The 27,914-nt window shown below is 39.1% G+C and overlaps 2 protein-coding genes across 2 annotated transcripts in view; one reads left to right on the forward strand and one right to left on the reverse strand.

Annotated features, from left to right (window-relative positions):
• TG (thyroglobulin) overlaps positions 1–27,914 on the forward strand; it is a 167,032-nt gene that overhangs the window by 103,328 nt on the left and 35,790 nt on the right. The gene's annotated exons all lie outside the window — the stretch shown is intronic.
• SLA (Src like adaptor) lies at positions 32–27,662 on the reverse strand. The gene is made up of 8 exons (XM_089517989.1): positions 27,555–27,662; positions 22,088–22,193; positions 14,813–14,912; positions 10,386–10,472; positions 8,521–8,624; positions 6,332–6,463; positions 2,811–2,943; positions 32–1,699 (listed from the first exon to the last, which is right to left on the reverse strand). Exons 2-8 carry the CDS (start codon positions 22,149–22,151, stop codon positions 1,495–1,497), a joined length of 825 nt encoding a protein of 274 aa, XP_089374115.1. The 5' UTR covers positions 22,152–22,193; positions 27,555–27,662; the 3' UTR covers positions 32–1,494.

The following is a 27,914-nucleotide window of genomic DNA, read 5'->3' on the forward strand; positions in this document are numbered from 1 at the left end:
CTTGTTTTATAATGATTTATTACATGTGATTTTTTACACTTATATTACATTTTTTTCCAGCATCACCATAGGTTCATACACTGTAATGCAATTTATATTTTACAAAGATATCTCCCATATAAATAAGTTTATATACATACTTGTTGCACTGGTTAGAATCTTGGTTTGACACTCAGGAAATGCAAGGTCTAGTCCACTGATCCATGAAACTCCCTGAACTTGGGTCAGCCATTCTTTCTAAGTCTGACCTACCTCACAAAGTTGTTGTGAGGAGAATATGGGGAGTAAATTAGATACATGTGCTGCTTTGAGCTCATTGGATGAAAGAGAGGATAAAAATGTAACCATATACACTGGAGATGAGATCAGGTTATCTGAATAAAACTTGAAAATGTGCTAGCTCTGGCACTGATAACACTGATAAAGCCTAATTCAGATGTAATTAATTCAGCCCTACATGTAACAACTAAGTCTAGGCTGCATTAGTTTAGACTGCAGGAAGACTCCACCTTAAAAGAATGCAATAGACCCTCTGATAGAAGTCTACCTTTGTTTAGTTTTCTACTTGAATGAAACATTTTGTGTGGGGAGTCTTGATGTGGTTCCTCCACCTGCAGTCTCAAGTTGAAGAAGGACCCCATCATTTGGTTTTGTTGCACATGAAACTCTGCACCTGTTTCCTTGGCAGGCTCCTTTGTGTACTGAACTTTTTAGATGAACTTTATTTACTAATGTCATCTGCCACTGAAATTTTTCTTGATCTTTGTCTTTTAATGTATAATCTTATTATACATATTTCTGTGCAACTGGGGCATCTCCTGACAACTGAGATCTTACTGCCTTATTTTGGGGATGTTCCCGTTTGCTTCTAAATTTAAAGGCAGCAGATGACTCTGTTCCGTCTTAGGACATAGCTGCGTGTGTCTGTGGCTTAAACCCAACTAGAGTACAGTGGCTGCTATTGTGGCCTCTGTGTCAGTGGAATTATTAATCTGTTCTAGATTTTAATCAAAACTTTAAAGAAGGGTAGGGTTAAGCACATTGTGTAGCTCCAGATTGAAACCTAGAATGGATTTCCCACACCACTGACATTGAAGCTACTAGTGCTAGAGTAAATACATTGAATTGGTGGAATTTAAGTAAGTGTGGACTTAAGAGGGTCCAGATGATTCAGTAGATCTGCAGTAGAGATTCAAATTGGATTTAGGCTTATAATAGCCATGTAAAATTGGATGGTAATCCATAGAAACACAGCTATTAAAATCTGAATGTCCTCCCAGGGGATAATTTTTTTTTCATGTTGCTATGACTGGAACTTTTCTTATCAACTCTGGCAATTGCTCCTTTTTTCTCTGAACTTTGAAAGTCACTCTCTAAGTTTAGTCTCTGGACCAGTCTGTGGTGGTTATGGTATTTCCAAAAGCACAAAAAACAGTAATTCTTAGACGTAGAATTTCTCAGTTCCTTGCTTGGTCAAGTCCTATCTTCTCAGGTTTAGTTTTCATGATACATGAAGGTTGGTTGTGATGCATACTTGCTCCGGTATATAACAGAGTGAATTTTCTTCTTTTTCAAATAAGAAGAGTCATTTTCCTCTGTTAGGGCTAGATAAGAGCTTATGCTGTTCCTGAGCCCATAGCTGAGGCCGGAGTCCTCCATCCTGAGCATGTCTACAATATCTTCATTGCTTACTTTTGATCTTAAAAAAGAAAGAGATTGGGGTTTGTTTAATATTTAATCTCAATTGCTTAGCAGTTTAATTTCATACTAAGCCAGTTATATAAAAAAGTAGCAGGAGGGGAGTATATAAATAGGGCTTTGTGAAGCAAACCTGTGTAGATGATGGCATTTTAGATCATGCCACTTATGCTGGCCCTGTTAAAAATCCTCATTCTGGTATTTGAATCAACAGAGAATCTGCCTAGGTATATCCATTTGTCTGAATGCCAGATACATTTAATTGGCACACAGAATTCCAGAATATCTCATGTTCAGTGATAGGACTAAAGAGTGCACAATTCCCACCTGTTCATGACCAACCACCTACTAAGTTGGAGAGTGTCAAAGCAAATATAGCTATTTTATATTAATCATTTGCTTTGACACTCTCCAACTTAGTAGGTGGGACCAAACACAGCCCACAGTCTGAGAGTTTCCTCCCCCTGATTTAGTGGATGTAGCCTAAGTAGAATTGTCAGCCATTGCCTGACTCCCTCTAATCTGTTTTCCTTCTCTTATAGACCTATTCTTCGCATGCTTTTTCTTCACATATATGTGAAGGCTATCCTTTTCTTCCACTCTTTTTATTCAGAAGAAAAATAAACTGGATCCAGTATTCTGAATACTGAGGTCCAAAATAAATTTCACAACTCTGTAGAGCAGATGGGATGCAGAAATTGGCAGGAATCCTTTTGGTGCGTTTCACTATATAAGTATGCCAACATGGGTGCTGCAAGTAAGACATCAGAGGAATAGGCAAGAGATTTTTGCAGTCTTTCTTCAATGCAGTTGCATGACCCTAGAAGAGCTGCTAGCATAATGCACCAGCAAGAATCCATTCACTGTAAATGCATGAACCCACTAAAATCAATGGAACAAGGGACAGATGATTTGAGTGCCTCTACTCTAAGCATAGCTAAATGTGGATCCAATTCAGTATAATGAGTATAAAAATGAAGCAAGCTTCAGATTTGTCAAAGTGAAAAAATTATTCCAGTTACAATGCTGGAGTGATTCCACAATCCTAGAACTTTCCCATCTGGTTCAAAATAGTGGCTCATGAGCATAAGGCTATCTCAAGCCAGTGGTACCTCTGATTATCTTTCCATTTGAAGGTTTTGTCGCGCATCACAACGGGCGGCTCTTGATTCCTTCCTTCACTGTTGAGAGTGTGTTGGGTGAGGCAGGGAGTAGTGAGTACACAGCAGAGACCATCCGCTACCTCTAAAGGAAGGAAGAAGCACAAAATGAATTGCAAGCCAAAGTTTTATCATGCTCTCTCTCTCTCTCTCTCTTTCTTTCTTTCTTTCCTTTCTTTCTTTCTTTCTTTCCTCTCTCAATGTCTCCCTCATTTCCTCTCCTGGGAATTCAGTGACTCCCAGGGCAGTTTACAGTGAAATTATAACAACAGGGAAATGACAAACAATATTTCATTTTTAAAAAAGCATTATATTTGGTAATAATCAATACATCTCTTTAAAAACCAAAGACAGCAATACAAGTTTTTCCTCTCTTTCTTGCAATACCAGAATCTGGGGCCATCAAATGAAGTTGAGTGGTGGGAGTTTCAGGCAGATGAAAAGAAGTGCATCTTCACACGGCACATTCTTAAACCGTGGATTCATTGCCACAGGATTTAGTGATGTCTGCACAGTGTGGATAGTTTTAAAAGGGGGCTGGATAGATTTATGGAGAGTAGGGCTATGTATGGGTGCTAGTAAGGACAGTATCGCCTTTAGTGTGCTAGGTAGTTGGTGGGGGACATGGACAGATGTCTCAACTTCTATCAAGTTCTGGCAGGCTTTCTAATAGCATCTAATTGCCCATTGTAGGTATAGTATGGGAGAATAGATATTTTGGTATGACCTAGCATGACTTTTCTCATGTTCTTACACTGTATCAAGTTGCTAAGAGTAATGTGGATCACTTTTACTCTCAGTAGAATTAGAATGAAGCAAAAACTCTCTTAGAGCAAAATAATGGATTTTGATTGTTGCAAATTTTGATAAATTTTTTGATAAGAACTAACCCAATCTAACTTTCTTGGCTTAAATATGTGCTCTTAAATCCTGTTGTTAATCCTGATTAAAGTAGACCGACTGAATCCATTTAGAAATACATATTTTGTGAGGAAATACACTTTAACATCAATACATATTTGAAATAAATGCTAATTTTTGTACTTTTCCTAAAAAGTAGTCTTATGGAGAAACAGAACAAGAAAGACTTAGGGGTGAACCCAGAGGTGAGGCAGAGAAGAACTAGACTACTTCACTTCACTCATCCCTAGGGGTTACCACTTTTGGCACTTCAGTGAATTTTAGTTGGGGAAAAGTGAAAAATTCAGTTCAGTTCAGTTTTTATTGGAAATCATGGAAATTCTCAAAATTCAAATGCTGGAGAAAGCACACTGACAGATTTCCGATCCTGTGTTTTACCATGAAATAATTAATTATAATATTCTTTGAAGAAAATCATGGGAACTGCTAGGAAGAGGTTTAATCAGATGTCAACAGCTTTGAAATACATTAAGGGTATTAAAATTCCTCACATTTGTAGCTCTTGTTCAGGTATAAAAGGAAGGGGAGGATATGGTTGTTTATCCCCCCCCCATCTTATTTTTGAAAATCTGTGTACCATTTTCAAGGTTCCATGGTCAATTAATGTTATTTCAGCTTCCTTTTTTTAAAATCAAACATCAGTTTATGTGAAAATTTTGCTAGTTGATCTAGCACTACAAAACAGGCTAAAACTGGATATAAAATTAGCTGCTGGTAATCACATGTCTTCTACTTTTTCACATCCTCTATTGCAAATTTGCAAAACAAGAAGCAGCAACAAATCCCTTTGAAATGTGTGATCACAAAAGAAATTGTTATGCTATGCTTTTGGCAGCTAAAGTGTCTATCCTCAAAGGGGATGCAAACACTGGCCATTGCTATTTATCTAAGTCTACAGTTGTGAGGCTGTAGCTCCGTTTTCCTTCCTGCATATTCACTACAAGCAGTGAGTTCTGAGAAATTGCTTGGCTATTAGGCAAATGTTGTGGCTTCACACCATTTTAAATGTGTGAGATTATTTGGCATTAATTGTCAAATGGTAGTATTGTGTTTCCTCTCCAAATGTTCTGTGGAATGTCCCTTCTGACCTGCCTCCACCTTCTTTTGTCTTCTTTATGCTGAGTTGTGTCTATTGTACTGCTCAAAACTGATCTTGGCTTCTGATTGCAAAGACTGGGGTGCATGCTTATGGTGCTTTAGATATCTCCCAGTTTATGACAGATTATAAATGCAATACTTGCAGAAACCCCTGAAAAAAGCATGCTGGAGGCCTGTCTTGCTGTAGCAAAGTGCTGATGTCTGTTCATGCAAAGTACCCAGGGGGACGGCGTTCCACATTGCAATCTACTAGTGAAGCAAATAGGGCTGCATATGTTGAGGGACGGTGATACATGGAGACCATGGAGGCAGTGCTTAGAAATAATAAGTTACAAGTAACATAGCGATGAAATACGTTGGAGAAGAAGGGACAACAAAGTGATATTTCAGAAATAATGAAAAAAGAGAACAGGCAGGGAAGTGGTTGATGTGACAAGTTTTAGGTTGTTTTTAAAAGTTGAAATGGCTGAGATCCGTATTGTGTTTCATGCCTTCAGCAGAGAGGATAACTCCTCTGTTATGGAGGGAAAACCCTGTTCCTCAGCAAAGAAAATGTCATGATATTCTGACTGACTGCAGGGTGAATGCTTTCTTATCCACTAGCAGGGCGATAATATATCCAGATCTGATTCACTCTGTAATGTTGAAACCGTTCTGGCAGAAACTCCCCAAAACTAAAAACCTTCCTGAAGTAGAAACACACTGAGGTTGCAAGCAAGCAAAATAAGCAAAATGTCCAAGTAAGAGATCTTCCCACTGAGTTTTCATAGCCTCAAAATTTCACTCTTCACCTTGAAAAAATGCATGTTCAATTTTTGGGGGACAATATCAGCACATCTGCACACTTGTGTACTAAATATGGAGCCCTGGTGGCGCAGTGGTTAAATGCCTGTACTGCAGCCATTCACTCAAAACCACAAGGTTGCGAGTTCAAGACCAGCAAAAGGGCCCAAGCTCGACTCAGGCTTGCATCCTTCCGAGGTCGCTAAAATGAGTACCCAGACTGTTGGGGGCAAATTAGCTTACTTGCTAATTAGCTTACTTGCTGTTCACCGCTATGATCTTTGGAATAGCAGAATATAAGTTAAAAACAACAACAACAACAAATGAATAGGGCATACAAAAGAGAAGTACTTCAGGAAATGATGGAGATCTAAAGTGTGTTTCCTGGGAAATTAGCATAGTTTATGGATGAACAAATCCTATCCATTTATTTTGTGCCTATTTCCACATAGTGACATCCCATTTGGGAAATGGGCCAAAATGGGCATGTGGTCTTTGCAGAGCATCTTCAAACAATGAATATTTCATGAGGATTGCTACTTGTGCATATGTCAATTCAAAAGGACTGATAAAGCAGTGTAAAGTTAAAACTGAATGGTGTTGTGAGCTGCAGGATGCAGATCAGTTCAAAATATGAAAAGAAAAATATTTTGATTAGGATTTTCTCTTACCTGTGTAGTGATTTACAAGGTCCTCAAGGCACTGAAAAGTTTGCCGTGGAGAGATATAATACCAGTTGTTTGGTAGGCGAAAGATTCTGTAATGTTTTACATGAACATGACGGACTGACAATGAATATAAACCTAGAGAAACAGAAATATAATGTTAAACAAAATGATTTTCAAGAGAAATAATAGTCCATTGTCCCAGTGCTGAAAAACATGTGGACAGTTGAGTAGACCCATTGAATACTCCTCCACAATTGTTCCACCAATGAGCTTTTAACTCTATACATTTTATTTCTGAACAAAGTTGCAAAAATCCTGAGGACCACAAGGAACCCATTATAAATAGAAGCTGCATGTTTTGGTGGGTCTTTTTACTTATCTATGATCAGGTTTGACACTAAGCTTTTATGTCCTCAGCCAGAGCTTTTGGGGGGGGGGGTACACTGTTACCTGGGGTGCACTTCAAGGCCCAACCTAGGGACAGGAATCCCACTCTGTGCATAGCCACAGATAAGAAAATATGAACAATCAGAATGTCATATTTTTGACTGGTATTGGTAAATGTTTCTAAGCTTATGGTATACGTACTTGCTGACTCCTATCCATATTTGTAATATGCTAAAGACTCAGGTAAAAACTGTACTATCTGCAGGGCACTCTGAAGGTATTTTGCTGCTGGAGGCAGACAAGATGGTGCCATCTAACCAACCCACCTCTCAAAGCCTCATCTTCCCCATCAAGGATGTAGTTACAGATAGTGCAAAATGAGGTCATTGTTTGTCCAAATAATTCTGCCCCATCTCATGAAATTTTCCTTCAGTCCCCAAATTTCTAGTGCTGCATAAGATGATACATTGAAAATGGTTCACACCTACAGCTCTTAACATTTACTATGTTCACATTCCCTTTGTGATGTTATTTTATGCCTTCAAGTAGTTTCCAGCTTACGGCAGCCCTAGGTCAAGACTATTATGGCTTTTTTTTTTTTTGCCAAAAATTGTTTGCCATTACTTTCCTCAAGGGTTGTGATTTGCCTATGGTCACCCACAAGGTTTCCATGGCTGTGTGAGGATTCAGTACTTGATTTCTCAGAATTGTAATCCAACCCTATGCTACACTGGCTCGTTCTTATATTTACCTCCCCCTGTTCTTTGAATTTCAAAACTATATTTCTAAATGTTCAACTGATGTTTTAAATCATTACAATGTTAGAAATGCTTATGTGCAATGCAATGACCTCATCTTCCCCACCCAAACTATGTTGGCAATTAAGTCTTCAGCACTGATGGTGTTGGGAGAGTAATCTAAACTAATACCTAGCTAGTTTAGGAGGCCTAGAAAGTCCAGGAGACTTGCTACAACTGTCCTCCATTATCTGCCACCTGAAACGATCACTTCACTTTGCCTGATGATGAGGCTAGCCCTCATATTCTATATTCAGAGGTCTGGAACTGCTTCCAAAAAATAAAATAATGGATTTTACATAACCCAACAGAAACTGTGGGAAACATGCCGTATGAGGAGTGATTTAGACAGCTGGATATGTTTAGCCTGGAGAAGAGAAGGTTAAGAGGGGACATGATAGCCCTGTTTCAATATTTGAAGGGATGTCATATTGAGGATGGAGCAAGCTTGTTTTCTCCTGCTCCAGAAATTTGGACATGAAGCAATGGATTCAAGGCACAGAAAAAGAGATTCCATCTAAGCATTAGAAAGAACCTCCTGACAGTAAGAGCTGTTTGACAGTGGAACACATTCCCTCATGGAGTGGTGGAGCCTCCTTTATTGGATGTTTTTTAAACAGAGACTGGATGGCCATCTGTTGGGGGTGCTTTGATTTTGTCTTCCTGCATAACAGGGAGCTGGACTGGAAGGTACTTGAGATCTCTTCTGAATCTATGATTCTATGATTCTAAGATTTGAAAACTAGCCCTCTTTTCTAGTTTTCCCCCATCACAAGTGCAATTTCAGGCAGGCCCCCTCTTCATAAGAAAACAAACTGACAACAGCCCTTGTGTGAGAAGACAACATCATGTTGAAACTCAGCATCAAACAATCCTTGCACTGACAAAAGGGGGGATTTTCTATAAAGGTTATAGAGTCCCATCTCCTATATGCAAATAACTGTTCACATTGTTTAAATGGTGAAAGTAAGCGGTGAAAGTAAGAACAAGAACCTTCTATATTCTCACCTTTTGTTGTTTCACTCTTTCTAATCATGAAAGATCCAATCCTGGTATTGGGAAGGAGCAGAAGTTCTTCAGCTTTTTCTCTTCCTAAACCTTCAAATAACCAACTGCAGAAGAAGTGGCGGGGAGGTTAAAATTTTACAGGTGAAAGGAGAAACCACTTTCATCCACTGAAGTACAGAATTAGCATGGAAAATACAGTATCATCTGTCTGTGGAAATACTTTGACTTTCTGCAAGACTGAGCTTCCCCCCAGTAGCTGGAAAATTGTCAGTTATGAACGACGTGAGAGAAGTGGGAAACTATAGTTGTTTATACATGTGTATAGGAAGTCTCTCTGTGTGTATGTGTTGCAAGACAACCCAACTCCAAGAATAAGACAGATCACGTCCTGCGAGCTTGGAGCTGAGACATAAATGGAGGAAAGTAGATTTTGCCGTTACTCAGTATTATCTCCAAAAGTTGTAATTTACTAAGAGCCTTATTTTACACTGGAAAAGTAAAGGGCTGCTCTTGGGGAACCCACTTGAGTAGAGAATCAGTTGGATAAACTGGGATAGGAATTGGGTGGTCCTCTGGATGTTCTCAAAGAGCAACGTCTAACACCCTAATTTGTGTAGTCCACACTAGGCGCTATAGTTCAGGAATATATGGAAATCCTCACATCTGGCCTAAATCCAGTTCCTAATCCCAAAAAACATTAGAAGCACTGCATCAATGGCCAAATTGCAAGTCAACATACATGCAAACAAGTCCCTGTTAATCCTCAGTCATCCCTCTTTTTCAGCTACTTTAAAAATATCCCAGTTTCTCTCTTTTCTTCCCACTTTCCTCTTCTTCTTCCATTTACTTAAATCCAAGTAAAGCGAGTTCAAAATGTAAAAATAGTTTTCACTCAACTCAGCAAAAGTTGAAGAGAGGAGGAGGTGGAATCTCACCCTTTTCAGAAGGGTCAGGCAAAAGCAAACTACTGCAGCCTCTCCTAGTTTGTCTGTTTTCCCTCATTAATAATTCCAAGGTTCCTTGGCCACATGTGTTACAGATTTAATCTTTGAAATGTTGGTAGATATGATGTAAATCCCATAGATTCAGTGGTCATTCAATTGGGAGCAGCAATTGGATTAAGGTCAGTGGACTTCCTCTCCCTGGTGAGCCCAGAGGTGGAACGGTTTTGTGTGTCCCAGATTATGATTGTTGTTCACCCAGTATATATAGCAACACAGAATGGTAGCAACAAAGGTGTAGTGATACCGGGGCAGCTGGTATCAAGCACTGGCATATTTTTATTAACAAAGATGATTATGTCATCTTCCATGTCCCCAGGATGTTGCATACCTTCTGAACTTTGCTGTAATATTCATACCAACTGGGAGGAAAAAGCATTTCCTCGGCAACTATGTACTGATGTGAGCTAGCTACATTGTAAGGTGGTTTGGTATGGAATAGCAATTAAAACCCATTAACTTTGCCACAATCTGCTAGAGGAAAACTGCTAGAATTGTTCTGTTGATATGATTGAACACATCTGCCTGTGATTTTGGATTTTTGAGGTTGGCTATTGGGATGGTCATGATGAGTATCTGCACTTCAACATTTACCACTTTGGCAAGTTTGTGTGCATTTATAAAACATTCACAGAATTGTGTTAGAGAGGCAAAGAAAGTTTTTAGTTGGTTGAGCCTTGGATGCAGTATCTTGTTTTGAAAATGAGGCAGGATTAAATCCTGTTTCTACTACTTTTCCCTCCATATATAAAGCAAATAATATGAAGACACACACAAAGGGAGGTGAGTATATTACCCCCACCCCCACCACCCACCCCTGTTCTCTGATGTAAGTATACAAATAAGTATTATAAAATTTCTTACCCATGAAAAACTTTGGCTACACATTTTTCTGGGATATAATTTTCATGACCTGTAGTGAGGGACCGAGCTCTCCACCAGCCTCCTTCACTATAAAAGCAAACAAACCAAATGACTTTGAACAAATGACTTAAAATGCAACAAAATGGGTACAATTAATTAATTAATTTTGTTAGGTTATCAACTTTCAAGTTGACTCCGATTTATGGCATACCTATCCTAGGGTTTTCTTGACAAGATTCGGTCAAAGAAAGTTTGCCATTGCTTTCCTCAAGAGGCTGAGCAAGTATGATTTGCCCAAGGCCATTCCATGGGTATTTGTGGCTGAGTAGGGATTTGAACCCTGGTCTCCAGTGTCCTAGTCCAGCACTCAAACCACTACACCAGGCTAGCTCTCAATAATCAATTTGTATCTTGCCTTTTCCTCCAAAGTTGGACTCAAGAAGGCTTACAAAAATGGAAAGACAAGTACAAATAAATGTCTGGCCTATGTAAAAACATACCAAAAATTATTATTACCAAATCCGTTATAAGACAAAAGTCAGTAAAACAGCATCTTACAATCAGTTCTGCATAGTCTGTTGTAAAAGAAAAGTTGTTACTTGTCAACAGGACAGCAAACACATAGGAATGCTGGCACATAAAATGGATAAAGATGATCATCAGTGAAATTACTAGACTTCCTCTTTCCACCTGAGATTTTTTTTCCATATTATTTTTAAAAAATACTCCCTACACCGGAAAGGTTTAGTAGCAGTAGCAGTAGTAGTACTTATTGTTGCTATTATCATTTCATTTATTTATATCCCAACTTTCTCCCAGTAATGGGACTCAAGACAGCTAACAATGTATTTAAAGTAATACAAATTAAAAAGTAAACAGAAACATTAATTAAAAGTATAAATATAGGATGTAAGAAGCAATTATAGAGTTAATATAGTTAAAACATTAGACATAAAAATATCAACATTTATTAAAAGGCTATCTAGAAACAGCACCACACAGCATTAAAAGTGCAAAAAAAAAGGAAAACCAAACACAACCTGATGACACAAACATCTTTTGACTTGCTGACAGAAGGAGAACAAGGACGGGGCCAACCTGGCCTCCCAAGGGAGGGAGTTAAAGCATTGCTGAGACTTCTCGTTTCCAGATGAGATTATATCTTTTTTTCCTTTCATGGTTTGTTGACTTCTCATTCAGCTGTTTTGTCTGACAGAGAATTGCCCGGTACAACTCTGACATCAGTTGAGTTTGGGAAAGTTGCCCTTTTGGAGGGACAGTATGGCCACTGGCCATGCTGGGTGGGCTTTCTGGATACTGCAGTAAAGGTAAATTTTCCAATATCTGGATTTTTGTTGTTGTTGTTTTTGGGGTTTTTTGAAAACCAGGCAGCTTGTGATAAATGTACAATTTAACCTTCTGTGTCAACTGATTCCTCAAATTAACTCCCTCACTCCATGGGAGAAAGCCCTGCTTCAATTTATTTGCCAGCCATGAGTTCTTTGTAAACCACTCAGATTAGCTCAGTGTCCCACCTTGGGAGAGACTGTACATAAGTAGGTTGTTATTGTTATCTGCCACCAAGTTGACTTTGACTTATGGTGACCCTATGAATGAGAGACCTCCAAGAGCTTTGGTCATCAACTGTCTTACTCAATTCTTGCAATTTCAGGGCAATGCCTTCCTTGATTGAATCTATCCTTGGTAATGTGGTCTTCCTCTTTGTCTCCTGCCTTCCAATATGTCCAACATTATTGACTTTTCCAGCAAGTCATGCATGACATGTCCAAAGTACAATGGTCTCAATTCAGTCATCTTGGCTTCTAGTGAGAGTTTAGGTTTGATTTGCTCTAGGACTCATATATTTGTCTTCTGAACCATCCATTGTATCAGTCGGCCTCCCTTCCAGTGCTACATTTCTTCCTGTCAACTTGCTTGACCATCCAGTTTTTACACCCATATATAGAAATCAGAAAAAATATGATATGGATGACTCTGACTTTGATTTCTACCGATATAGGACACATATATGGTAGAGTTATATATTCGCTTACTGTGGCTTACTCACTTTCAGTCTCTTGGATAGGGTGTAAGAAGCTATTCTCTTATCCTTTGCATCCTAACAAATCCTCCTCCTTCCCAGCTGCCAAGCCCTGAGACTTTGCTGCTACTTCTCCTGTTTACTGGTAGGGAGGGAAGACGAAGCACTTCCCGCCCCATCAGTAAAAAGCACCTGCAGAGAGGAGCCTCCCAAGGTTTGACAGCTAATGGGGAAAAATTTGGAATTGTGTGATTGTTGCATTACACTAACACCCACTTGATATAGGATCTTGGCCATAGAAATTCGCCAGTTATCCTCACTTGAGGCTTTTAAAAAGGCGACAAAAACCTTTCTCTTCCAGCAGGCCTTCCCCGATTAATAATGTCCAGAACAAATTGAATCCCCCTCCTTTTATTATTTTTCTTATTCATGCTTTGTTTATTAATTTTGTCGTATTTTTATATTTTTAACCATATTTTTTAACCAATTTTATACTTGGGAGGGAGGCTGCATCAATAAAAGTATAGTGTCTCGATCAAGAGAAGTAATAGTGCCACTGTATTCTGCTTTGGTCAGGCCCCACCTGGAATATTGTGTCCATTTCTGGACACCACAATTTAAAAAGGATGTTGATTGACTGGAGCATGTCCAAAGGAAGGCGACTAAAATGGTGAAGGGTCTGGAAACCATGCCCTATGAGGAACGACTTAGGGAGCTGGGGATGTTTAAATATTTGAAAGGATGTCATATTGAGGAGGGAGCAAGCTTGTTTTCTGCTGCTCCAGAGAACAGGACCTGGAACAATGGATGCAAGCTCCAGGAAAAGAGATTTCACCTCAACATTAAGAAGAACTGCCTGACAGTAAGGGCTGTTTGACAGTGGAACACACTCCCTCGGAGTGTAGTGGAGTCTCCTTCCTTGGAGGTCTTTAAGCAGAGGCTGGATGGCCATCTGTCAGGGATGCTTTGATTTGGATTTCCTGCATGGCAGGGGGTTGAACTAGATGGCCCTTGAGGTCTCTTCCAACTCTATGATTCTATGATTCTATGGTTGGGCCGGGGTCTTGTGGGGCTTGTTGTTTTTATTGTTCTATATTTTATAAACTTTGCTGTTACTCGCCTCAATCCTCAAAGCAGAAGAGGCGGGATATAAATAAATATATTATTATTATTATTATTATTATTATTATTTGTTCATATATATTTAAGCTGGTATCCAAACCAGAGAAGACCCAGTAAATCAAAACTTAAGTATCACAGACCAAAGTTGTGGGCTTCTCTTGGCCATTCCTCACCATTGCTGGCTTGGGCAAAATCTACAGGGCCTCATGTTAACTATCCCTGAGCTGTCAGACTTAGAAAAATAGGCCCTTCCTTAAAAATTACCAGATGGACAGTCAGTACTAGAAATCTTCAGATCTGCTAAAGTTATTGAATTGGTTCACATGTGCAGGCCAAGCTCATTTCCTCCAGCTGTCCCTCCTGCACACACTTTCGCCAGAATTTTGCAAGGAAAAAGCCACACCTCACAGTGGTAAAACGTGCTGTTGAAAATTTATGGAAATGTTTTTTTAAAAAACTCTTGACAGCCCAGTTAATGTTGATTTTCTCATATTATCTTCAACCTGGGGCTAGATAATTTAGGGATAGAACACGTAATGGAAATGCATGGTAGGGATTTGCATGTGTTAATCCAGGAATGGAAAGAAGGTAGCTCTACTGGTAGATCTCTCCGTGTTGGACTAACAAGATTTCCGTGACCCACAGTTGCCTTAACAATAGCAACAGATAATACTACCCCAAATCATGCTGTTCAAAAAATGGAGGAATGCTTGAAGGCATGAGAAGCAGAGATTGGGTGTGTGGATGAGAGAAATGTTGTCTTGGTGTAGATAGTGTTGCTGTATGCTTTCAAATCATTACTGACTTATGGAGACCCTAAAGCAAATCTGCCACAGGGTTTGTTTGATGGAATTTGTTCAGAGGGGATTTGCCGTTGCCTTCCTCGGAGGTTGAGAGAGTGTGACTTGCCCAACCATGGCCAAGCAGGGATTCCAACCCTGGTCTCCCAGTGCCCTAGTTCAACACTTAAACCATTAACACTATACTGACTCTCATTGTGTGTGCTATGGTATTAAAGACAAATTAACTAAATGGGATCTCAGAGATGCCCTTTAATTCTAAGTGGATGTCTGGTAGAAATCTAATTTTTTTCACTTACTTTCTTTTCAAGGAAACTAACAAGTATTTTTTTTCACTGCAACAAAATCTTTGAAAATTGCAGTTTAACACTGCAGTTCAAGACTTATTCTGCACAAAATTCACATGTGGTTTTTTTTTTGCATGTTTTCTGCACAGGAAATAGGATTTTTCTGTACATACTTACTCTGATATCACACGTAGTTTCTCTCCAACTTGAAAAATAGGCTGGCTTATATCTGGGGTGGGATAGTCATGGAGAACAGCAAGAAAATCACTTCTGTGACCTGCAAAGTGAATGAATAAGTGAATGAGTAAAAAAATGTGAAATAAGCAGGGCAATGAGTGCTGATCACTTCATTCAGCAAAATCACATACTAGACACATCCCAGTATGTAATTCTGAAAGGGATATGGGAAAAAGTTATATTTTCCAACATTTCACAGATTAAAAAACAGAAGTGTTCAGCAACATTATAGTATGGTCAAGATGAAAAAAGTTATTAATGACAAAGAATACACAAGCTAGGAGAGGCTCCAACAGTCTGCTTTTCCTTTAGCTGTTGTCATGGCTCTATCCTATGGAATACTGGAATTTGTCTAGAGCTCTCTGGAAAATATCTCCTAATACTCCAGATCCTATAATTCCATAGTACTGAGTCATGGCAGTTAGAGCAGTGTCACACTGCATTAATTCTGCAGTGTAGATGCAACCAAGAAAGGGAAAGATTTTAAACCCACCTCTCCCCTTCCCCATGCTGAGTTTATTTAATGTTAACCATTTTTGCGTTTTGAACTCACTTTGCAGCAATTGAAGAAAGCTGAGGCCAAAGGGGAAAAGTTGGAGGAGGAAAGAGAAACTAGGACATTTTTTTAAAGGAGCTGAAAAATGGGATGACAGAGTTAAATAAATCAGGGTTTTCTCTGCCAAATCAGGACAGTTGGAGGGTATGAAAAGTGAGTCTGCATTTGAATCCAATACTTCATTTCTAGGCATTGCATAATTGTCGCTCACTATTTGATGTTCTTGTGGTGCCTGTTTATTGAACCCTTTCCTGTATTGCTATGTACTGTATATGTATTATCCTACTTGTGAGTATGTATTTTCCCTGGAAAATGATTAACCATCCATTATGAAGCCTCCCCCTCCCTCCAGTCCATCTGCCTTGGTCCAGGCCTTGGAGGTAGAGAGGAACTGCTGGACCTCTTACCCTTTCCCTCCACCCCTCCCTCCTCCTTCTGTATCATGTCTTTTTAGATTGTAAGCCCGAGGGCAGGGAATCGTCTAACTAAAAGATTGTATGTACAGCGCTGTGTAAATTTACAGCGCTTCATAAATAAAGGTTAATAATAAAATAATAATAGTAAAAGTAAGGGTAGAGATGCAGTTTCTCTTTATTGGGAAGTCTTCCTTCTGATCCCATATAGTCCTGTTAATAGCCTCGTTTAGTAATCAAAACTCTTTTGTAACCCAAATGGCATGGATAAGTTTCAACAGAAAAGACAGAAAGACTTTACTCAGGCATATACTAAGTCCTGGACATACAATACTTCTAGATAGTGGTTTGAAAATTGTAGCAAAGTAGTTGTTCCAGTGTGGAAGCCAGTGTGGTGAAGTGGTTTGGTTAGCTAGGACTCTGGAAACCAGGGTTTGAATCCTGGTTTGGCCATGGAAATCCAGTGGGTGACCATGGGTGAGTGACGCTCTCTCAGCCTCAGAGGAAGGCAATGGCAAATCCCCTTTGAAGAAACTTGCCAAGAAAACTCTATGAGAGGTTTGCCTTAGGGTAGCCATAAGTCAGAAATGACTTGAAGGCACACAATAACAACAGTTGTTCCAGTTGAAACATTGCCATGGGCTGCTAATTGAGAGTGCAATGTTGATTTCATTATGAGCCACACACACACAGAGTATATCTTTATCTTGCCCATGGTATGAAAATAGTTTTAGATTTTAAAAATAGTACAAGAGGGAAATGTAAAACCACAGGAAGTCAGAAAAATCAAGGTCACTTTCCTGTTCAGTTAAATTGTTACGTTGGTTTTCTCTCTAGGCTTGACTAATTTCATCTACCATTAGCATAGAAAACCTGGCCAGCTCACTTTGTCAGAAAGATGGAAAATACATTTTTGGGCTGCTTGTTCATGCATGCACATGCGTATGTGCATGCTGTAGATGTAAGATCAGAAGAAAATACCGTAACTTTGAGTTTTGCATATAGACAGCGTTTGATTCTACCCATGATGTGTCACTTTAAATAGCCCTTCCCATCTTGACACCTTCCATTTGCATTGCACTACAGCTGGCTGGGGATGATAGGAGCTCCAGTCCAGCCTAGGAGAGCACCAGGTTGAAGAAGGCTGATTTATACATCCTCACACAGGAGTATTGGGAAAATGCCAAGCTGTTGTCATTTAGAACAAGCAGTACATTTAGATCCGATTTAGACTGGTTCATATTATCTGGTGGCTGTCATAGCTCAGTGGTATACAGTATACAGCTTGAACTAGGAGGATCTCAGGTCTTTCCTTGACATTTCTGTTGTGAAAAATATGATGTGGCAGTGCTGATTAGGGAAGATGTTGTTGTTGTGTACCCTCACGTTGTTTCTGACTTATGGCAACCTAAGGAGACCCTATCCTGGGCTTTTCTTAGAATCATAGAATCATAGAGTTGGAAGAGACCACAAGGGCCATCCAGTCCAACCCCCTGCCATGCAGGAACTCTCAATCAAAGCATCCCTGACAGATGGCCATCCAGCCTCTGCTTAAAGACCTCCAAGGAAGTAGACTCCACTACACTCCGAAGGAGTGTGTTCCACTGTCGAACAGCTCTTACTGTCAGGAAATTCATCCTAATGTTGAGGTGGAATCTCTTTTCCTGGAGCTTGCATCCATTGCTCCGGGTCCTAGTCTCTGGAGCAGCAGAAAACAAGCTTGCTCCCTCCTCAATATGACATCCCTTCAAGTATTTAAACAGGGCTATCATATCACCCTTTAACCTTCTCTTCTCCAGGCTAAACATCCCCAGCTCCATAAATTGTTCCTCATAGGACATGGTTTCCAGACCCTTCACCATTTTAGTCGCCCTCCTTTGTACACGCTCCAGTTTCTGAACATCCTTTTTAAATAGTGGTGCCCAGAACTGGACACAATATTCCAGGTGGGGCCTGACCAGAGCAGAATACAGTGGCACTATTACTTCTCTTGATCTAGACACTATACTTTTATTGATGTAGCCTAAAATTGCATTGGCCTTGTTAGCATTGCACTGTTGACTCATGTTCAATTTGTGGTCTACTTGGACTCCCAGATCCCTTTCACATGTATAAGTCTCTCTTTCAGCCAGGTGTCACCCATCCTATATCTGTTCATTTCATTTTTCTGCCCTAAGTGCAGTACCTTAACAATTCTCCGTGTTGAAATTCATTTTGTTAGCTTTGGCCCAACTTTCTAATGTATTAAGGTCATTCTGAATTTTGATCCTGTCCTCAGGGGTGTTAGTTACTCCTCCTAATTTGGTGTCATCTGCAAATTTGATAAGTATACCCCCAATTCTGTCATCCAACTCATTGATAAAGATGTTGGCAAGATTTGTTCAAAGGAGGTTTGTGATTTCCATGCTCTGAGGCTGAGATAATGTGACATGCCCAAGGTTACTCAGTGGGTTTCCATGGTCCACTTGAGATTTGAACCCTCATCTCCCAGTGTCTTAGTCCAACCCTCAACCACGCTGGCCCCTGTTAGGGGTAGACAAGGCCCTTTACCCAAGAGCCATTCATAAAATTGCCCACAGCACCAGATTTTTCAGGAGATGGCATACATGGATGGCATTTATTTTAGCAGGGGTGAAGAATCTTTGTCCCTCCAGCTATTTTGGGGTACAGTTCCTACAGTCCTTTACTATTGGCCATGCCAACTGGGCGTCTGGGAACTAAAATCAAAAATATTTGGAGAGACTAAGTTTCCCCAACTAGTTTAGACAGAATATCTTTCATGGACTGGATATGAGAGTCTAAGTGCCGTTTCTGCCATGTGCAAAACTGGCATAACTGGAGTACTATGTAGATAGAAAAGGCTCATACTTCACCACCTGGATTTGTCCAACTCTTTCTCATATCCAAGATTCAAATCTTGATTAGTCTAAACCAGAAGTTGGAAATTAGTTACCTATAACATTACTACATGCAATGAGTAACTTTCTGGAGAGCAATAATTGGGAGGGGGAAGAAGTAATATCCAAAACATAAAACAACAAGTGGAAATTGAGTTACTTCATTGGTATGGCAAGTAATGTTTGGTAGTTACACCAAAAAGTTACTTCTGAAGGATGGCTTTAGTGGCATTTAGGCACTCTCCAAGTTCTTTGTTATAGTCTGATCAATCCTCAGGTTTTACTTTTAAAAAAATGAAAAATAATGGAACAGCAATTTACTACAGAACAAGTTACTTTTTAAATGCAGCAGTGAATACCAAGGATGGATCCTTTTTCAAACAGCACAATGGGTAACAAATTATTTACATTTATGATGTAATTTCCCAAGGTCTGGCTCAGACATGCAAATGTGTCATCTATGCCCCCTTTCCCAGTTACTTCCTTCTGAGACTGTATAAACCCCAAAATAACTTGGTTTCTGACTGGCAGCCAACATCCAACACAGGTTATGGGAAATGGATGTTATTATTTCATTTCAGTGACTACTGTACATTTTGGCTCAGACATTCTCCAGTACAGAGAGGCACACAGATGCTATTTAAGTGTTTGAGAACTATGAACAGATAGTCCAAATTCTATGCTGAATCAGGCAGGCTGCACAAGATGAGTTTAAAAAGAAGACAGGGCAGGTTGGATCAGGATTTGACAGTCAGAGTTCAAATCCCCGCTCAGCCATAGAAACCCACTGGGTGACCTTGCACAAGTCACACTCTCTCAGCCTCAGAAGAAGGCAATGAAAAACCTCCTCAGAGTGAGTTCTACCAAGAAAAAACTCTATGATAGAGTCACCATAAAATGGAGTCAATGGGACACAGCTGCTGCCACACTGCAGCAATAAAACAGTTTGACACCATTTTAAGTTCCATGGCTCCATGACTCCTTGTAGTTTGGTGGGGCACCAGAGCTCGCTGATAGGGAAGGCTAAATGTCTCACCAAACTACAAATCCCAGAATTCCACAACACCAAGCTATGGATGTTAGAGTGGTCTCAAACTGCTTTATTTCTGCAGTGTGGTAATAACCTAACTCATCCTAAAAGCTGGGTTGGCTTTGCTCCTTCCCTGCTCCCCTCTCCAAGTAATTTGAAAGTTGGAAAGTAGGCCAAGAATGGCAAGTTTACAGCAATTATATTAGCAAAAATACTTAGCATTATCCTCTGGGATTTGCCAAGGATAGATACTAGAAACAGAAAAGATGGTGAAGGTCAGAATGTAAAAGTAGTTAATTACAAAAGATGCAGTTAAATTTAACTAGACTCCCCCCCCCCCCCCAAATAACTAACATGGAACAAAATTGCCTTTCAAGAAGTAACATAATGAATGTGGAAACATTGCCTTATTGGAGTAAAATGTAATGTTTTCTTGTTACTTTTAAGGTTCATATTTAAAAGACATTTTCAGGAATTCTCAGGTTTTATGACATTTTAAAATCAATCTTAATATGTGTTCTCACCCCAAAAGTAATAAAAAACAATAACAATAATGGAAATATAATGAATAATCCATCAACCTACTTTTAAAATATAATAGTGGGTAATAATGATGAATTAATCTGTAAACAGTGTGGAAACTGCTGTCTGATATGCACTACATTCAGAACCCAAGCTGGACTTAAACCTGATAACCCATACTTGCGTCAAAGAGTTTTCTTGGTAGCCAGAAGTAACCAAGTATTGTATGCGCCATGGAGTCTCATATGCTGGCAAACCAAACAGGAATGGGCTTTTTAAAATAAGAATTCATGAGAATTTATACATTGCTTTGTATTTGAGATAGAAAGAACATGACTTTTTTTAAAGTGAAGGTGGGACAAACATGAGCCAGAAAGAGCCTCTTGAACATGAGCCAGCAGAGTGATGCTGCAGCAAAAAAAGGCAAATGCTATCTTAGCCTGAATTAATAGAATCATAGTCTCCAAGTCAAGAGAAGTAAAAGTCCTACTGTATTCTGTTCTTGTCATAGGCTACTGCATTCTGATTTGATTGCTTCATTTTAAGAATAATCTAGTCGTGTTGCACAGGTTCAGAGAAGGCAACAAAGCTGTTAAGAAGTATGGAGAACAAAAAATTTGAGTCTTTCTATATACCTACATCTTCAAAACTCCAAGTGGTTATTTTTTGTATGTGTTTTTGCAGGCTAGTAGTTTTTGTGGGCTTCCTTTGCAAAAGTGTGATAACTTTTGAGGTTTGTCCCCAGAAGGACTTGTTGGCAGGGCTATTTTCCTGTTCAGTTTATACTGAAAGGTTCATTTTTACATAGACCAAAGAGCCAGCTCCAAAGTTGAGGGACCCCTTGGCAAAGTGTTTTCTGGGGGCTCTTCCACTCCATGCCCCACGACACTGAATTTATTTTTTGGTGGCTGCAGCAGCAAGGTTCATCTCTGCATTTGTGCTACAGTCTTAAATCTGCACAATGATGTGGTGTTACTTTGGGCCAGAGCTTGGGAAAGGTACTGTTTTGGTCTGCAGTTCCCAGAATCTCCCAACCATGGAAAATTCTGCAATTTGTAGTTCCAAAAAGTAAATTTCCCAAACTCTGCTTTGGGGTTCAGTCAGAAATTAAAATGTCTCTCTGGAGCAGTTTTATGTTGGGAAGTTTAGAGGAAACTTGCCCCTATTTGGGTTCAGAAATGAAGGCATTAATGAACAGAAGTCAGCAATTTAATAACCTGCCAATTGACCTTCCAGCTGAATCCAGACATTCAGATTTAGCAATACGGCACTGAAGCAACCATGCACCTGTATATTTTATAGCACTTTTGGAAAATGTCCAGTATGAGGATGTAATGCTTTGCTGAGTTTATTCTTAAAGGAAGCAACAAGTAATTCTAGCTGGTTTCTTTCTTTGCTGTGAAAAAGTCTGTGAAAACAGCATAGTTTCTGAAAACTATTTGTAGTTTGGGATTTATCCTATGCAAAATTTGCATGCAACTTTTTTTTTTTTTGCACAAACAGAAACAGCATTTTCTTCCCAGAACTATTTCCATGCAGAAAGTGCTGTTTCTGTTTGTGCAAAAAAGGCACATGATTCTATGAGTGAGAAACTCTCAGTATTGTGTCTTCCACGATGGAATCTATCCATCTGGATAGGCTGTTTATGAAATGCTTAATAAATATTTAAATATATCTAGTTTCCCTCCCATTTTTCACCTGGATGTTCTCAGTTTTCAAATAGCACTTTAAAAAATGTAAGAAAGAAAACTTTGAGCATATTTTAAACATCCCTGATCTCAGTTTAAACACACTTACCAATTTGCCAGGCTGCATGGTTTATCTCAGGTGTGGTTTTGATTGTTTTTATGGTGTTCCCCATTGTTTTCTTCTCTTTTCTTCCTTCAAAGCAGTAACTCTAGAACTAGCAAAGACAAATGCAAAAGGTTCAGGTTGGCACCTGCTTCTTTAACTTAGATACAGCATTTTGGTTCAAGAAGAAGACAAAGAAGAAAATCAAATTCACACTTTACTTTAAAAAAATAATCAGGCATTTTGCATGCATCGGAGACATGCACATATTTGTTTAAAATGTTCACAATCTCCATCATATCACATCTGGGGCAGAAAACCACAGCCAAAAGATACGTTGCTAAGAATTGCTGTGTGAAAACAATATTTTCCATTGATGCTGCCTTAGCATAATAGGAAGTGTCATTTTCATTTGTGTATTCTCATTGGTTTTATAAACACATATAACACAATTCACTTACAGACATCTTGAGCACTGGGACCAAGAAAGCATAGAAACCACTGGTGTCTGTTCCCCACCCTCTCAGTATACATACATGCACAGCTTTGTGTACATACACACATGCCTCTGTAGCCTTACTTCAATGCTTTTGCCTGGGTGTGTTTTGCCCTTTCTGACCCCCTTTTCCTCTATGTGGAAATATAGGGAAATGAAGAGAATACCACTATTCCTAACCACAAACTGACCAAAATCAAAAATAGGTTCATTTCTCATGAACACTTTACCCCACAATAGCAGATCTTCCCCCACAGTCAACTTATACTAGCTTTGCACTATTTCCTGGAAACCTGAAAGGCAATGATATGAAAGCCAAAGCTATTGCTTTGGCCCATACAAAAGCATATCCTGCTTCAAAAGAAAAATAATAATGAATCTCTTAAATGACTTAGTAGAGTAGATCTGTTGTAATCATTTCATGGGGATCCAATTTCTGAAGTATGTAAAACAAAGTATTTTTCCTCTTTCGGATGGTACAAGATGGTTTTTTAAAATTATTTCAGTGAGATCATTGTTATGTACCTTAGGCAGCAATGCAGATTTCTGCCAAATCAGATTGTTAACTAAGGCCAGTATCATCATCAACTATGGCAGGCAGCACCTGTCCAACATCTTGTGAGAATAAGTCCTATAGAAATAATGCAGTTTGACATCGTATAAAATCTTGGGATTTGTAGTTTTTCAAGTCCCCAGAAGGCATTGGCAGAGATGACCAAAGAATTTTGTAAAACTACAGATCCCAGGATTACATAGGATGGAGCTACAGCACTTAACATGGTATCAATCCGCATTGTTTCTACACCGTACATGTAACCTAAGAAGCTTTTAACTAGGCATGCCAAAAACATGCGCTCTGCAGAGGAACTGTGCTTGCTTCTTTCAGGGAGTGATAGGGATGTATCTATGGTGGTGGTGGGAAATCGTGGACATTGACCTCCTCAATAAGAGGCCAGCTGCCACATGACATTTTCCTTCATTCACAAAATTTCTAGCAGTATAGAAAGTTTAAAAAATATTATTCACATCTAGAAGTCTTATGTTTGCCATGTTTGCATTGCTTTGGTAACTTTGCTTGCTGCTTTACTTTGAATGTCTCAACTGTATTTCTAAATGCTCAATGGAAGTTTTAAGTTATTGCAATACTGGAAATATGGGAAATGAAGCAAAATTTAATGGGGAAGTGTGTCCTCACTTTGTCTCATCCTGTGGACTCACTGCATAGATGAACCCTATTCTCATCTGTCCTGGTGTGAGTGCTTTGCAATTTTGAAGATGCGGCTCTTAAAAGAAGAGGCCAAGCAATTGTGGATACAGTGATAGGTGCATCCTTTGAAATCTGCTTCTAAGTCAGACTGGCAGCACTACTTGTCTGTTTGTTATTTAATATATTGCTTTTCTCCCATTGTGGAACAGAAGACATCTCACAAGGTAGATGAAAATGAAACTCCTGTATGAGGCAGACATATCTCTAAGGAATGAAGCTTAATGCAATTTAGCATTCCTCCATGAATTTTCAAGCAGAGCTTGAAAATAAAGAGTTAAAAGAAACAAAGTTATTGCCTTGGGCCCTTGGTATCCATTGGGGTTTCCTTCCAGGATCCACTGCTCAAATCCCATTATGTACAATGGCATAGTAAAATGGTGTAATAATAATAATATTTCTAAAAAGCAAGCCTTGATTTTGTTATTTTATATATGACAAAATCAAGGTTTGCTTTTTAGGACTATTATTATTATTTTATTATCTACCTGTCTTTATGGATCAAGGCAGAGAGCAACAACAAATCAACAATGCACAACGTTAATTAAAACACATTAATTAAAACATCCAACCAATTGAAAGTGCAACTAAGACATGCACATTATAAAACAATCCACATTTAAAATTCATAATTTAAAATTTGTAATTTAAAAATCATCTGGATAAGCCTGCCAGAAGAGACTGGTCTTCAATGCTGTTTTAAATTTGGACAGTCCATTCAGCTGTCAAATCTCTTCCAGCAGGTCATTCCACAGTCTAGGAGCAGCTGAAGAGAACTCAGGGTGTCATCTCCCCTCTTGACTTCATCCTAAACCGCACCATACAGAATCTTTAGTAGTGTTTTTTGTACTAATGTTATTCATAAATCATAATTCCCATATATCACTGAATGTAATGGCCAGAGTTGTGGCATAAACAACTAGCAAAATTGAACCTTTAATTTCCAATGCCATATGCACAGCTGAAGTGTATTTACATGCAAAGCGTTTGTAAAAAAAACCCAAAAAACAAACAAACCAGTTTCATGTGGTTAAAATGAATATTTGGTAAAAATGTGATGTTTTTAAAGAAAATTGTTAAAGAATAACTTTTATTGAAAAATATTAATTTAAAATATTTTTAATTTTTTTAATTTTTATTTAAATTAAAACCTGGAGGCTCTCCTTTATCCTCCTGCTGTGTCTTGCCCCACTCACATAATCTCTTCAGTGTTTTAAATGACGTGGGTGAACAACATAGCCTGTTTCTGCCAAAAGGCAAATGTTTGGGGATCAGTGGTGTCACCCCCCCCCCCACACACACACCTCTTAGGATGTCACCTGCTTTGGTTCGTACTCCCTGTACCTGTTAGTGATGTCCCTGATTATGGAGTTATTGGATCTAACTCTTTGGAGTTAGTGGATCATAATGTTCCACCAGCATAGGTTACACAGAGATCCACAAAGTTGCCAGCTGAAGGGCAGCATGAGGCATATTCCCTAATACAGCCTGGCATCTTTTCATGTCCAGTGAGTGGCTATTTGAGTTAAGATAACAGCTGTAACTGTCCAGCTGCCCTTGAACAGCCTGGGGAAAGTTTTGCATAAGAAGGTACTCTGAGTACATTTTAAGTGATTCCATCCACATAAAACACCAAGAAGATTCTGGCCAATGAAAGGTGACAAAAGTCATTTCATTGGTGTTCATTTTTTCTGATTTCTGTTTTTAACGTTACAAGATAACAAATAAATTTTCAAAAGTAACACCCTATCTCTTGGTGATGATATCTCTCTCTCCATCTCCCCCTTCCCTATTTGCAGATCTGTGTGTCTTTTTTAAAAATGTAATTCTGTGCAGAAGTGGCCAAATTATATTGCAATGAAGAGAAAGAAATGGTCTAAAATGGGCACATACCCTCCCCCCAAAAAAGGAAAATGACAAAGGGAGAAAAGGTTCAAGAGAAATGGAGGGAAGGGATGTGAACTCAAAATAGCAGAATGAATCAAATGGCCTTATAGAGGCATGCTCAAATTTTGTGTGTGAAATGTCCACATTTTCTTGAACACATTCACACTCTCTTAATCCAGATAAATAAATTAATTCATTTATCTGGATGTATAGTCTTACACACATACATGCACACATGAGAGATTTTTTTTAAAAAAGATTTTATATATACATAAAAATTATAGGATGAAGTATGTTTGCATAGTCTTCATTTCCCAATCCCTGCAATGTAGGCAGACTACAGACACACACATTTTATCCAGATGTAGTCCTTAGACACTTCTGAAGGTGATAAACTGTTGTGTGCAAACTCACCCAACTTTTGCCTCTGGTAAACAGGCTTTGCAGGTTTTGTTATTTTTAAAAATCTTCTAAAGCCATTTGATCTCTGAGAATAATGAAACAAAAGAAAAAATGTATATTTACCGTCAAAATGACGTTTCTCTCATAGGTAAAATTACTATAACTAGACATGGTAGCTGAGGAATACTAGGCGTTGTAATGCAAACAAAATAATTTGGCAAGTCTTTGGCTGCATCCACAATGCTGAAATAATCCAGTTTCACCCTACTTCAACTGCCATGGCTCAATGCTATGGAATTCTGGGAATTCTAGTTTGTTGTGGTGCCAGAGCTCTCTAACAGGGAAAGCTAAGTGTTTTACAAAACTACAATTCATGGAATTCCATACTAATGAGCCACGGCAGTTAAAGCAATGCCAACCTGGATTATTTCAGCAGTGTGGATGCGGCCTTTGTCCTCTCAAGACACTTGTGACTTGCTTTAGAAACCAACATTGCTGCTGTTGTCACTGTCCAACCATAGGAACAAACCAGACTTGTTGAGACAATTATTATTATTATTAACCTTTATTTATAAAGCGCTGTAAATTTACACAGCGCTGTACATACAATCTTTTTAATTGGATGGTTCCCTGCCCTCATGTTTGTTGGTTTTATTCATTTCTTAAGGGACCCCTTAAGAAGCTCAACTTTTTAGAACAGTTTGGATGGGTCAGGGCTAGTGATTATGGCATTCTCAGTTGGCCTCCTCCTTGCTCTTACCAGGTTCACAACCTTTTCACTAATGCCACCAGGACCCCTTTAATTTGTTCTCTGGACCCATTTATTATTTCCCCAACCTTTGTTATTTTAAGTACCTTTCCTTTGTCCAGTTTTGCTACTTGAAATTAGCCTGGCTATTATTTCTGGCTATTATTATTAAATCTGGTGAGGGTTGGGCTTTAAATTCTGTACAAGTTAAATCAAGGTAGAAGAATGCAGACAGATTGGCTTTGGCAACTCACAGGCTGCTGAGGAAGGCAGTTTGTACTTTCTGTGTCAATGTCCTTTTAAAACCGCTTGTCATTCAGCTGTATTTTAATATAAATTAACTATGTTAATCCATACATTTGCTGAGCTGTAGCTTCCAAAAGCCCTAGCCCACAGAAAGGTGAGAGATAATGGAATTTGACCATATTTTGGAGCACCACACATTTCCCCATCACTTAAATAAACAGAGGCTGCTCTCTCATGCAAGATTACATGCGCAGTTTCTGGGCTGCTTTGTACCATGGATCTCTTCTTTGCACAAACCTGGTGAATGGTCTTTAATTTTTTTCCTCCTGAGCAAAGCACATTCAACTTCACTTGATTTAAGAAGAGACCTTGGTGCTGCAAGGGAATTACAGGAGGGAATTACAATGCCCTGGTGCACATCACCCCTTACCTTGCAGTCAGATTCCAAGCATAGTGTCCTCTTTCTTCTCACCAGTGGGATCCAGCTTTCATATTGGGTGGAAATGTTTCAGAACAAGGAGAGGCAACTTCAGATCAAATGCATACAGCTGTCCTCAAAGAAGCTTTGGGGAAGTTCAGCCTGTCATGTAGTGCAGAGACTTGCTAAACAAGCTACACAACACACACACACACACACACTTCCTTTGCAAGAAATGAGGAAGAACTTGACGCACTTTCATAAGCCAAAGTTCCTGTTGCTAGTGACTTAGCTGGGTTGGGAGGTGGTCCAGCTGCTCATGGGGGCAGGTTTGTGATTTCATATCAGGGTTTTGGAGATTGCAGCCAAAAC

This window comes from Sceloporus occidentalis, unplaced genomic scaffold (genome assembly GCF_023333645.1).
Source record: "Sceloporus occidentalis isolate IW3139 unplaced genomic scaffold, rSceOcc1.0.p SCAF_3, whole genome shotgun sequence".
NCBI classification, from domain to species: domain Eukaryota; kingdom Metazoa; phylum Chordata; class Lepidosauria; order Squamata; family Phrynosomatidae; genus Sceloporus; species Sceloporus occidentalis.

Excerpts from the sequence above, each read along its gene's own strand:
- SLA (XM_089517989.1), bottom strand. The coding sequence starts at position 22,151 with ATGGGGAACACCATAAAAACAATCAAAACCACACCTGAGATAAACCAT. Across the intron at positions 14,913-22,087 it reads CCATGCAGCCTGGCAAATTG|GTCACAGAAGTGATTTTCTT; the intron begins GTAAGTGTGTTT and ends TTCACTTTGCAG. Across the intron at positions 6,464-8,520 it reads AAAGAGTGAAACAACAAAAG|GTTTATATTCATTGTCAGTC; the intron begins GTGAGAATATAG and ends CTGTTTCTCTAG.